Source organism: Microcaecilia unicolor, chromosome 9 (assembly GCF_901765095.1).
Source record: "Microcaecilia unicolor chromosome 9, aMicUni1.1, whole genome shotgun sequence".
Classification (NCBI taxonomy): domain Eukaryota; kingdom Metazoa; phylum Chordata; class Amphibia; order Gymnophiona; family Siphonopidae; genus Microcaecilia; species Microcaecilia unicolor.
Genome location: NC_044039.1, coordinates 94,279,591 through 94,293,319, shown reverse-complemented (window position 1 = coordinate 94,293,319; position 13,729 = coordinate 94,279,591). Strand labels below are relative to the sequence as shown.

Sequence of the window (13,729 nt, the reverse complement as noted above, 5' to 3'; positions counted from 1 at the left end):
TCCTGTGTGTGTGAGATTGACAGAGGGAGGGGGGCGTGGGGGGGTTGTAGGGGGTTTGGGGGGCGAAGGGATCTGGTTTTGGCTGACCTCATGTGTCTGGCAGTGGCGTACCAAGGGGGTAGCGTTGGGGGCGGTCCACCCCGGGTGCATGCCGCTGGGGGGTGCCACGCGCTGGTCAGCTACGTTGGTTTCCATGCTCTGTCTGCCTCGGAACAGGTTACTTCCTGTTCCGGGGCAGAGGGAGAATGGAAACCAACGAAGTTGACCGGCCTGCAGCATCCCCCCCCCCCCAGAGGCGTGCACCCGGGGGGGGGGGGGGGGGTGTTCGCCGGGGGGGGGGGGGTCCTTTTGCCGGGGGGGGGGGGTCGCACTGCACCCGGGGGGGGGGGCGGGGTGCATCGGCGATCCACCCCGGGTGTCAGCGCCCCTAGGAACGCCACTGGTGTCGGGGCTCATTGTGAGGGAAGTGAGATGTGTGTCCATGTTTTTTTTTAAAGCAGCTTAGCAGTTCTTCTGTTTAGAGATTGACAGGGGAAGGGGTGGGGGGGTTGTAGGGGGGTGGGGTGGTGTGATGGGGGGGAACTGGGATCGTGCATCAGTGTGTATGTGTGTGAGAGGGTTGATGGTGGCAGGGTGTGAACTGGGATCTGGTTTTGGCTCACCTCATGTGTTTGGGCTAATTCTGAGCCAAGTCAGATGATTGTCATTTTTTTTTTTTTACAGCAAGTTGGGGGTTGGGAAGGGTGGAACTGGGATGTTCATCAGTGTGTATGTGAGTGAGAGGGTTGATGGTGGAAGGTAGGGGCAGGCTTTGCTAATTGTGAGGCTGCAGTGTATTTCTGTGTTGGTGTGTGTGCCAGTATCAGAGGAGAGTATCAGAGGTGGGGGCAGGGTTTTGAAACTGTGAGGCTGCATTGTTGTATTGCTTTTTGAGACAGATTTTTTTTTTCAGCCTTACCTTCTTTGTTTGTGCTGGCTGTGGTCCTCTGCCTTCCGTTTACTTGATGGTTTTTTTTTTCTGTCATTCATCCTGTCTGAGTGATTGAGTCGTTATGGGGGAGGGGGTGTGGCTTGGTGGGCGACCTTCCTTGTTTCTCCTCACTGTCCTCTTTAGAGATTGACAGGGGGAGGGGTATAGGGTGTGTGAAGGGGGGGAACTGGAATCGTGCTGTGAGACAGAGTTTGTTTTACGTTGTTTCTCTTGGCTGTGCTGCTGTCCGTTCCATTTGCTTCAGCTGGGTTTTTTTTTTCTATCACTCATCATGCCTCAGTGAGTGAGTCGTTAGGGAGGGGGTGTGGCTTGGTGGGCGACCTTCTCCAGCTGTCCCTGCCCTTCGTGTCAGCAGGTTTTTTTTTTTTTGTTTTCAATCACTGAGGCTGCCTCATGCGATTGGTTGTGTCATTGCTCCGCCCCCGACGTCATAACGTTTGACATGTGGGCAGGGCAGACACTCATGGAGCAAAAAGCGGTCTTAGCCACCTCACTTTAGAATATTGGGAAAGTGAGGCTTCATTAGAATGTTGGAGGTGCGTTTCATATAGATAGATATAATTTATCTTTAAAATCAAGCATGGTTTCTGGAAGATTGGAGGGTGGCTAATGTAACGCCGATTTAAAAAAAAAAAAAAAGAGGTGATCTGGGAAATTATAGACTGGTGAGTCTGATGTCAGTGCTGGACAAAATGGTAGAGACTATTATAAACAACAAAATTACAGACCATATTCAAAACCATGGAGTAATGAGACAAAGCCAACATGGATTTAGTGAAGGGAAATCTTGCCTCACCAATCTACTGCATGTCTTTGAAGGAGTAAACAAACATGTGGATAAAGGTGTGCCTGTTGATATTGTGTACCTTGATTTTCAAAAGGCATTTGAGAAAGTACCTCATGAAAGACTCCAGAGGAAATTGGAGAGTCATGAGATAGGAGGTAGTGATCTATTGTTAAAAGAAAGAAAGAGAGTAGGGTTAAATGGTCAGTATTTTCAATGGAGATGGGTAGAGAGTGGGGTTCCTCAGGGGTGTGTGCTGGGACTGCTGCTTTTTAACATTTATAAATAGGGGAGTAACTAGTGAGATAATTGAATTTGTTGGCAACATAATGTTATTAAAGTTGTTAATTCACAAGAAGATTGTGAAAAATTAGAAGAGGACCTTACGAGACTGGGAAACTGGGCATCCAAATGGCAATGATGTCTAATGTAAGCAATTGCAAAATGATACATGTGGAAAGAGGAACCCGAAGTATAGCTACGTGATGCTAGGTTCCACATTAGGAATCACTGACCAGTAAAGGGATCTAGGTGTCATCATTGATGATACGTTGAAACTCTCTGCTCAATGTACAGCAGGTGCTAAGAAAGCAAATAGAATATTAGGTATTATTAAGAAAGGAATGGAAAACAAAAATGAGGATGTTATAATGCCTTTGTATCGTTCTATGATGAGACCGCACCTCAAATACTGTGTTCAGTTCTGGTCACTGCATCTCAAGAAAGATATAGTGGAATTAGAAAAGATACAGAGAAGGGTGATGAAAATGATAAAAGGGATGGAATGACTTCCCTATGAGGAAATGCTAAAGCTGCTAGGGCTCTTCAGCTTGGAGAAAAGATGGCTGAGGGGAGATATGATAGATGTCTATAAAATAATGAGTGGAGTAGAATGGGTAGACGTGAATTGCTTGTTTACTCTTTCCAAAAATACTAGGACTAGGGGGTATGCAATGAAGCTACAAAGCAGTAAATGTAAAACAAATTGGAGAAAATATTTCTTCACTCAACGTGTAATTAAACTCTGGAATTCGTTACCAGAGAATGTGGTAAAAGCAGTTAGCTTAGTGGGGTTTAAAAAAGGTTTGGATAACTTCCTAAAAGAAAAGTCCATAAACCATTATTAAGATGGACTTGGGGAAAATCCACTGCTTATTTCTAGGATAAGCAGCATAAAATGTACTGTTTTGGGATCTTGCCAGGTACTTGTAACCTGGATTGGCCACTCTTGGAAATATGATGCTGGGCTTGGTGGACCTTTGGTCTGTCCCATTATGGCAACACTTGTGTTTTTATGTTCTCCTGCAGTAACCGCATATACTAATTCACACATTAAGGGGCCCTTTTACTAACTGCATTAAGCACTAACAGGGCCAGCCCAAAGCAAGATGCCGCCCCCCCCCCCCCCAGTTGTTTTACCTGGTCACGGTGACTTTCCAAACCTGGCAGCAGCAGCTGCAATTCCCATACGCTACCCTGCCGCTGCCAGTACCAGCCTCTTCCCTTTACTGAGGCTGCCTGAGCAAAACAGAAAGTTACATCAGGTGGCTGCAGTAAAGAGAAGAGGCAGGTACCGGCGGTGGCAGGGCAGCATATGGGAATCGCTGTCACTTCCGGGTTTGGAAAGTCACCGTGACGCAGCCCCTCCAGATGCCATCCCTCAAGAGTGCTGCCCGAGGCCCCCCACCTCAGGTGGCCTAATGTTCGGGCTGCCCCTATTCGCTGATGTGTGCACGACGCCATTGCAGTGGTGAGAGGCCAGACTTTTGCTCCTTCTGAAATTCAGTATGCCTGTATAGTGAGTCTCTGCAACATTAGAGACTCTCCACCCAGGGGTTGGGAATGGCAGCTGATGGTGTTGGTCAAAGTATTTAGGTAAAAGTAAAAATAAACATATTTTAATACTTAAGTAAAAAGTACAGTGAAGAACACATATGTAAAGTTTTTGAAGTAAAAGTTATTGCCTAATATAATATTTTCTAGTAAAAAGTAAAAGTAACTACAGTGAGTGCAACTCTTGTTAATGTTTTTATCCCACTCTACAATTCAATCCACTTTGCTTTTAGTAAAACTAAATTTTTGAAAATGACTGTCACTCATACGAGTGTGCTTGTGAGTTATTAATCCAGCACAGCTAAAAAGGTTCAACAACTGCACTAGCAGAAAGTGAATTGATCAGTCTGATAAAGTTCCTTTAAATCAAGCAGGGTTGCAGTATTACATGTCTTCTGACTGAGTCTTCAGGTTATGATCAAGGGAATCTCTGAAACACTTGACTTTCATATAGCAAAAAATACTTATTTTTTTTTTTACATTTGTACCCTGCGCTTTCCCACTCATGGCAGGCTCAATGCGGCAGGCAATGGAGGGTTAAGTGACTTGCCCAGAGTCACAAGGAGCTGCCTGTGCCAGGAATTGAACTCAGTTCCTCAGGACCAAAGTCCACCACCCTAACCACTAGGCCACTCCTCCACTCTTATGATCAAGGGAATCTCTGAAACACTTGACTTTCATATAGCAAAAAATACTTTATCATCATTATTGTCATTAACATCAGCATTAGCAGTAGCACTGTCTATTTCATCACTTGCATCTTTATCTTCATTATCATCGTCATGCTGTTCAATTACACAGAAGGCTTTCACAAAGTTGGAATCATTGTCTGCTGTTGTTCTAATAATTAATCTGATGGCAAACTCTTGTTTGAATATTTTTGAGATTTGATGCAAGAACATCAAATGTTTAGGAACCCTTCAGTCTTAAGGCCAGTGGACAGTTATCCTTATGTAAAATTTCCCATGGGATGTCTGTTGTGGTCAAGACATATGTCTATTCACCAAGAATTGCTACCAGCTTCAGCTTCCTCTCCACTTTAAAGTGACCCAAGTCATCACTGTTCTGTTTGTCTGGATTCTAATAACCAAACAAACACATGCAACTCCATTGTTCTTATAGGTTATACTCATTGAACAGTAAAATTTAAGATGAGATGATACATAGTTTGCGTGACAAGGTTTGCAATAGCAAGATCCTGTTCCCAGTTTTGCAATTTACTGAGGAATTGTCATTTACATCTCCTTTCCATTTTTACTTGTAACTGCAAGCATCAGATGTAACTGAGTAAAAGTAGTAAACATTGACACAATTATTATTTCAGTAAATGTAACAAATGTTATCCTGTACTTCTTTACAGGTAAAAGTAACAAAATGTTTTCTTAAGTACAGTAACTAATTACATTTACTTAGTTACTATACAACACTGCCAGCTGATCAGCATGCCCACGGAACAAAAGCTGGGCTTTTGAATCAAAACCAGCTCTGCCACACAGCAGTACACAGTACTACCACTAAGCTGGTCCCTTACCCTTTTTATAGTAAGAAGTCTATAAAGAGCTACAAGGAGTGCCAATAAGTGGAGGAGTGGCCTAGTGGTTAGGGTGGTGGACTCTGGTCCTGAGGAACTGAGTTTGAGTCCCACTTCAGGCACAGGCAGCTCCTTGTGACTCTGGGCAAGTCACTTAACCCTCCGTTGCCCCAGGTACCAATAAGTACCTGTATATAATATGTAAGCTGCATTGAGCCTGCCATGTGGGAAAGCACAGGGTACAAATGTAACAAAAAATAAAATAAAAATAATATTGAATCTGCATGATCAGTCTACTTTAGTGTAATAATTGTAACATTGACATAGAATATTCATACTTTATGAAGAGAATGTGATATATTAGTTATGTATTCTAACAACTGGAATCTTCTGGGATAACCATAATTATATTTTATACTTTGTTGATCTTTATTTCTTAGAGCGCTATAAGCTTCAACTCAATTGCGAGAGAAGCTGTAAATGAAGGACTACAACAAACAAAGTCTGAAATACATCCAGAAGAATTTGCAGGTAGTTCTTATGAGATCAAGAGGACACTATTAAACAATTCCACCTGGTACATATGTAGTTAACCAGGTAAAATGGGAGACTGACTGGTTTTCTTGGACTATTTTGTGGAGATTTGGTCTTCCTTTCTTTTTTGGGTTGCCCAATAAGACCAGCAAGAGAATAATGATTTCAGATGGGGAATTGCTAGAGAGAGAAAGCATGCAGGATAAACTGATTTCTTTATTGAAATACTCCTGTGCTACTTCATCTTTCATCATAACCTCTCTATCAGGATATCCTGACTTGAACATTTTGCCAGTATCTATTGAAAATACTTTACTCCAAACCATACACTCCTGATCAACTATCAACTTCCCCCTAGGTTCTAGTTTAAATGCTTTTCTCTCTCTCTCTCTCTGTTCCAGAGCCTCCCCCCTGCACTTTCCTATGTCATTGGTTACCAAGACAGCTGGCTTCTTGCCTATTCTGTCTAAAATCCTATCTAGATAGCACAAAAGGTCCACCATCTTTGCATCAGGCAGGGAGGTTAGCAAGTAATCCTCATGGCCACCAGCCCCCTAGTTATTTAAGTTTCTAATCATTGATCCTTGGTGTGAGAAGATCAGCCAATGGTCTGGTCAGGTCATGGCTCCAGTGTAACTTTTGTTTTAAAATTCTTTTTTATTCTCTAGTCAAGGTAAAAAAAAAAGACGACAAAATTAACTCTTAGAAGCCGATACAACAAAAAGAAAAAAACGTAAGAGCATTCATGAATGAAAAATCAAAACCAAGGCAGTACTTGTATATAGTAAAGCAATTAAACTACAAATCTTATCTACCCATTGGTGTACTCTCATTCCATGGGAAATCTGTTTACTGGTTATTTTAACTCAGTGTTTCCCAAGTCAGTCCTGGAGTACCCCCTTGACAGTCAGATTTTCAGGATATCCACAGTGAATATGCATGAGATTGATTTGCTTACACTGCCTCCTCTGAATACAAATCTCTTTCATGCATATTCATTGCAGATATCCTGAAAACCTGACTGGCAAGGGGTTACTCCAGCTCTGACTTGAGATACACTGTTTTAACCCATGTATATCCCCCCCAAAAACCGCTTCAGCAGCCATACTCTCCAAAATCGTCCCTTCCCACCTATGTTCCTTTGGGGAAGTACATTTGCAATCCACACTGATGAATATCCAGCCATCTACTCTACTTAGTGTTGCACAAAATATTGTGGAAACAGTTCCCAAAATATTTATATCTAAGAGCCCTTGGTTCTTTTTATTCCCAGTCATGATCGGAGTGGAGGAGTGGCCTAGTGGTTAGGGTGGTGGACTTTGGTCCTGAGGAACTGAGTTCGATTTCCAGCACAGGCAGCTCCTTGTGACTCTGGGCAAGTCACTTAACCCTCCATTGCCCCATGTAAGCCGCATTGAGCCTGCCATGAGTAGGAAAGCGCAGGGTACAAATGTAACAAAAAAATATAAATAAATAAATGGCTGTCAACACTGTATAATACTAGTTTGAAATCCCCATCCCGTAACATAGTTCCAGAGTATTTTACTTCCCTGCTTTCTTTCCCCTTATCCATATCACATACACGCCCATACATCCCAGCATTCACACTCCCAAGATCCCACCTCCGCTCATGTTTAGTTCCCATTTTGCTTATCTGTAGGGACTGGAACAAAGTGTGCTAGAGATTTCAATACCCCAACTCGCCCTTCCTATCATTCTCTTGCTGCTTGCCCTTCCACTGCTGTAAAAAAAGATTCCCAGAGTTGTTTATATTGCATATTCTTTAGTTTGCAAACTAACTGAGAAACCCTAAGTTCTAATAGCAAAGACACATATTCTAATTGTAAAAACGCTTTAATAGTAGACTACTGGGCTCATTTTCAAAGACTTACAAAGTTCCATAGGTTACTATCAATCTCGTTTTCAAAAGAGAAAAACATCCAAAAAGTAACATAAGTCTGCATTTGGATGTTTTTTTCACAAAAACGTCCAAGTCAGTATTTTTGAAACCTCTTTTTAGACGTTTTTCTCTGAAGTCCGTCAGAAGTGCATCTAAATCTCAAGGGGTTGTGCCAGGGGCATGTTCAAGGTGAGACTTGGGCGTTCCTAAGACTTAGATGCTTTTCAGCCATAGTGGAACAAAACAAAAACATCCAGGACTAAAACTTAGACTTTTTCAGCTAGACCTGTTTTTATAACAAATAGCTGCAGTGGGAATTGAACCCGCTACCCCAGGATCAAATCCACTGCACTAACCACTAGGCTACTCCTCCATTCCAAACAAAAATGTGCCCCAAATGATCAGATGACCACTGGAGGGAATCAGGGATCACCTCTCCTTTATCCCCCTCCCACCCCAAAAAAATGTAAGTAAAAATATTACTTGCCAGCCTCTATACCAGCCTCAGATGATAGATACATTAGAATTGCATGCAGATCCCTGGAGTAGACTAGTAGTGGTGCAGTGCACTGGAGAAAGGTGGACCCAGGCTTCTAACTCCCCCTACTTGTTACACTTGTGCAGTGGCATAGCCAAGGGTGGGCCCAGGCTCACCCACTTTGAGCTCAGGCCCACCCAGTAGCAGCACACCTATGATGTGGCTGGCAGGGATTCCCAAGCCCCACCACCTGGAAACTCCCAACATCTGTCCCTCCTGCATACCTTGTAAATAGCAGATCTTCGCCTGCAGCGAGCAGCAACTGATACATACTGCTCGCAGTGGCCCCACAGCCTTCCCTCTGACGTATTCCCGCCTATGCGGAAACAGGAAGTTGCATCAGTGGAAAGGCTGTGGGGCCAACATGAGCAGTGTGTATTAGTTGCTGCTCGCTGCTGGTGAAAATCTGTTATTTAAAAGGTAAGTAGGAGAGGGGGGGTTGTTTGAGAGACCATATGGCATGGAGGTGAGAGAAGGAGAGACCAAATCACCTGTGGGACGGGGCGGGGTTCTTCTGCCCACCCATCTTGGGCCCAGGCCCACCCAAAATTGGTTGTCTGGCTACACCCCTGCACTTGTGGAGGAAACTGTGAGCCCTCCAGAAACCAACTGTACCCGCATATTGGTGCTCCCTTCACCTGTAAGGGCTATGGTAGTGGTGTACACTTGGGGGTAGTGGGTTTTTTTTTTTTGGGGGGGAGGGGGGGGGGCTCAGCAGACAAGGTAAGGAAGCAATGATCAGGTGTGTACCTGGGAGCATTTTATAAAGTCCACTGCAGTATCCCCAAGGATGCCCTATTGCTTTCCTGGGATGTCACTTTTCCACTATTCTATCTTGATGCCAAACTTTCTATTTTATTTTTTTTTTTTAGAACATCTGAGCCTTGTGTCTATTGTTTATCAGTAGATTTGGGCTTTGAATTCAGACCTATAGATAAAAGGGCGGTCTCATTACATATATCTAAATAACAGAGTGCTATTTTTCCATACTTCATAGCAAGAGTGTACATTCCCTAATTATCTGTCCCAATGCAACTGAAGCGTTTACCTCCTCAGTGCATGTAAATGGTTTCATCCCTGTGTGGCATCTTTGATGCTGTGATGCTTTCTTTCAAACCAAAACTTTTACCACACTGAAGACAGGTAAATGATTTCACTCCTGAGTGTATTCTCTGGTGCACTGTGAGGTTTACCTTCTGACCAAAGCTTTTACCACACTGTATACATGCAATGGTTTCTGTCCTGTGTGGACTCTTTGATGCACTTTGAGATTTACATTACAACCAAAGCTTTTACCACACTTACAACATGTGAATGGTTTCACTCTATTGTGGATTTTCTTGTGTATTTTGGACATTTTGCATTTGGACGTTTTTTTGTTTGACAATGGACCAAAACATAAAACGTCCAAAATCACAAAACATTCTTCCAAGCAGCATTTTTAAAAGGAAAAGAGACTTTTTTTTTTTGTAGACAATGACCTTCTTTCCTGTTTTGATTTTAGACGTTTTACAAAAACATCCAAATTCAGACTTAGACATCATATACAAAAACACCCATTGTGCACTTGACTTGCTCAAGGTCACATAGAAGCCGCAGTGGGAATCGAACCCGTGTTGCCAGGATCAAAGCCCACTTCACTAACCATTAAGCCACTCCTCCTGTATTTTGGACGTTTTGGATTTGGACGCTTTTTTTTTTTTTTTAATGGTCCAAAAAATAAAACGTCCAAATCACAAAACGTTTTTCCAAACAGTATTTTCAAAAGGGAAATATAGACAGGATATTTTTTGGTTGAAAAATGACCTACTTTCCTGTTCTGAATTTGGACGTTTTTTGTAAAAATGTCCAAATTCAGACTTAGACGTCATATCGAAAATGCCCCTCCACATAACTTTTGTAAGGCTAAGTGCTTTGAAAATACACCTCTGTGTGTAACCAATTTCTTCTCTGCCTGAGATGGTCTAACAGCTACATCTTCTTCTCTATCCATATCCCAACATTAATAAGCTATATATGCATGGCAAACCTTCCCCACAATGGTCCATAATTGCCTCAAATGGGGACATTCCCAAAAAAATATGGATCTGGGTGCCTCTATGGATCTTATCCCATAGACAAAGGTCAGTATCTCACAACTTCATATATGGTACCCGCGATACCTTGTAATGTATACTCTGAGTTAGCTTAAACAAAGTCTCTTGTAACCCTGCACTGGAAAGCAGCTTATAACTACTGTTCCCTCTAAGCTGAGTGGGAGTCCTCCACTTACAGTCCCACCAGTTGGGGGTGCTGTTTCACTGTCACATTCTCAATAGTGAGGGGCAGTCAAGTCCTGCAAGACTCCAGGGAACCTGCCTGTCCCTAGTGATTGAAAACATGATTTTGAAGCACTACCCGCCCCTGACAGCAATGCAGTTGGAGGACTCCTGCTCAGCTTAGAGGGAACCGTGCTTATAACCTTTTTTCCATATTTGTTGAATTCTATCCACAGTAAATTCAACAACCAAAAGCACAAGCCCATGCCTGTGCCAGCCTTTCTAAATGCTTCACCCCTTTGGTAACCATACCATCCTGGTACCAAATGGACAGCCTATTAAAATTTTGGGAGAATCGTGTGAAAATCTTCATCTTCCTTCATGCCATCGACTCTATTAGCATCTTGTTACCTTAAAGTTTTCCAATATCATCTGTCTCCCCCCATTAGTAGCCAGAGGTCCCACGCCATTTGGCAACCCTGCTCAGCTCACCATTTTAATTTGGAGTCCCCAGTCCAGACTAAACTGCAGGTTACCAGTTAATGCAAAGAAAAGGGGGAACCTTAGGGGACAAATGAAGGAGAAAAGTAGGAATGGAAACCAGGCTATCCAAAAAAACAGGACCAAGGAGGTTCTTAAGTGAAGCAGTATTTATTGAAAATCAAAATGAGTCATTTTGATTTTCAATAAATACTGCTTCATTTCAGAACTTCCTTAGTCCTGTTTTTTTGGATAGCCTGGTTTCCATTCCCACTTTTCTCCTTCAACAATGTTATATCAGCACAGGTCATGAAGACCCACCTCACCCTTCTCTTTCCTGTGCATTAATGTGTAATAACTAAGCCTAGTATTTCTCCCTTGCCAAAAAAGTCGCTGAATTATGCAGTGATACATCCTTTCATCTTTGTTCAGTACCCAAAACAGGACCATCTGAAGAGGGTACAACAATTTGGGCAAAGCTACCATTTAGAATAATGAAATCTGCCCAAACAAAGATAGAGGTAAATTCTTACATTTATCACACAAATGCCGTATATTATCCCAAACAAGTTTGGGCTCAATGTGGCTAACAATAAAATTGTCTTATCAAGCATGTAATAGGCTCCATATCATACTCCAGGTGACTCAAAAACAAGAGCATGTCATGAGCAAATAAGTGCAATCAATGTTCATGATCTCCCATAATTAGCTCAGTTATTTGGGGATCCACCCACAACATAACCGCTAAGGGCTCTAAAGTAAGAATAAAAAACATGGAAGATAATAGGCATCCCTGTCTTTTCCCTCTAGAGATCTTAAATGGGAGAACAATTAAATGGTCTCCATTCTAATAATATGCCAAGACTTCTTGGAGCATGTGATATGGGGGTTCAGCTACCAGATCCTCCATCAGAATTCACTATCAAAGCCATCCGGCCCCAGGGCCCTGGCCAATTCTGGTGCTAATTGTCAAAATGTATTTCTTCTACTTTGAGTGGGGCCTTCAAGAACCTAGCCTCCTCCTCCTCCAAACGTTTAGGGAGTTAGAGACCTTGATTTTGCAGTTACATCATATGCTTCACTAATGTAAAGGTATTTCTAAAAGCCCACATATGCCTGCAAAATTTCTCACTGTTCTTTTCACCCCACACTGGTTTTTAATTTAGTAATACTTTCTCCCTCTGCTAGAGTGCATCAAATTTGCCAACAATCTATCTACTTTATGCCCCCATTTATGAAGTTTGTATATGTACATGAAAAGGTCTGCTGTGGCTGATTGTGTTAGCAAATCATTCACATGACATTTAAGTCAAATCAAGAAAGCCTTCTCTGTGGCCGAGAGGGTAGCTATATGCCTGTGCTTAACCAATGCCAATTACTGTGAGAGCTAATTCATTATCTCACATCTTCTGCCTTGAGCTTATATATAATTAATAATCCACCCAAAGGAAGACTTCCCAGCTTCCCAGAGTACATCATCCCCAACTTATCCATGCATATTCATTGCAGATATCCTGAAAACCTGACTGGCAAGGGGTTACTCCAGCACTGACTTGAGATACACTGTTCTAACCCATGTATATCCCCCCAAAAAAACACTTCAGCAGCCATACTCTCCAAACTCATCCCTACAACCCTCCCCCCCCCCCCCCCCCAAATCCCTTCCCACCTATGTTCCTTTGGGGAAGTACATTTGCAATCCACACTGATGAATATCCAGCCATCTACTCTACTTAGTGTTTATATCTAAGAGCCCTGGGTTCTGTTTATTCCCAGTCATGGTCAGGTTGCAAACAAACTTAAACAAGCTAAACAGCTATGTCAACACTGGCATTATAGGGAGAAATTTATCCCTTGTTTAATGAGCTGGGAGCAATATGGTGTTAGCTTTCAGTAGTGAGCAGCCAATTCGGCAGAAAAGTCCTTTTGCATCCCAAACTCCAAAGTTTTGGAACTTCTGTAGGTCCCTCATTAGGGCAGTTTTATTAGCAAAATTGTATTTGGACAATCACAGGCTGAGGTTTCCCCACCCTATCTTGTTGCAGGCCCAATTTGCGCACATGCTTGACCTTAATTCCGCTGTGCTTCCGGTCCAGTCTCAGAGCTGCTGGCAGTTCACGGACGTCAATTCAGACTATGGGAGACTGATCAGTCAGATTATTTCTTCTGCTGTGGTTTTCTTGATCATCAATGTAGTCTGTGAGTAGTGCGTTTTGCCTGATCTGATCTTCAGGGGGCTTCACCGCCATTTTATGAGTCACGAGTCATGACTCTTTGCCGATTATCTTCAGTTTCTGTCACCTGCAGCAACAAAGACTCATCTCTTGCAAAGTTGAATGGAATTGGGATATCTTATCCTCCAAAACTGCAGTGACACTGTGTCTAAGATGACTTTCAACCTGCTCTGACATAATCAACAGTTGATTAGCATTCTCTGCTATTCTCCAAAGACAAGCAGGCTGCATTATTCTCACAGATGTGTTGACGATCCACGTCAGCCCGGGAATCGGCATAATGCATAGCAAAATGAAAAAGTTTTGCTAGAGCCTTCTGGTGCGCATGCAGCGCCGCACCACGCATGCGCGGAGTGCTTTCTCATCTGTTGCGTAACCACGCTCCTCAGTTCTTCTTTTTCTGCATTAGGAGTGGCAGGTTCCGCTGTTGCGCCTCTTTCACCCAGGAGGAGCCTTTTTTGTGCCTGTGTACGGCTTTTTCACCTTCCTCTTGCTTCTTTTGATTCTTTCACTTTGTAAAAAAAAAAACCCCAGGTTTCTCTCTTATTTTTCCTTAGTTTCTTTTTGACCCGTGTTTAAGTTTTCTTTCTTTTAGCTGCGGCCGTCCTTAGGCCTGCTTGGCCGGTTCTCCCTTCTTTTGTGTCCT

The 13,729-nt window shown here is 42.8% G+C and overlaps 1 protein-coding gene across 6 annotated transcripts in view; it reads left to right on the top strand.

Annotated features, from left to right (window-relative positions):
- Window positions 1-13,729, top strand: part of CASC1 (cancer susceptibility 1) — a 245,373-nt gene that overhangs the window by 175,066 nt on the left and 56,578 nt on the right. For all 6 annotated transcript variants that reach the window (XM_030213984.1, XM_030213982.1, XM_030213981.1 and 3 more), the window contains one exon: window positions 5,580-5,670. In XM_030213984.1, the coding sequence (XP_030069844.1) occupies window positions 5,580-5,670 (91 nt within the window). The remainder of the gene's footprint in view (window positions 1-5,579; window positions 5,671-13,729) is intronic.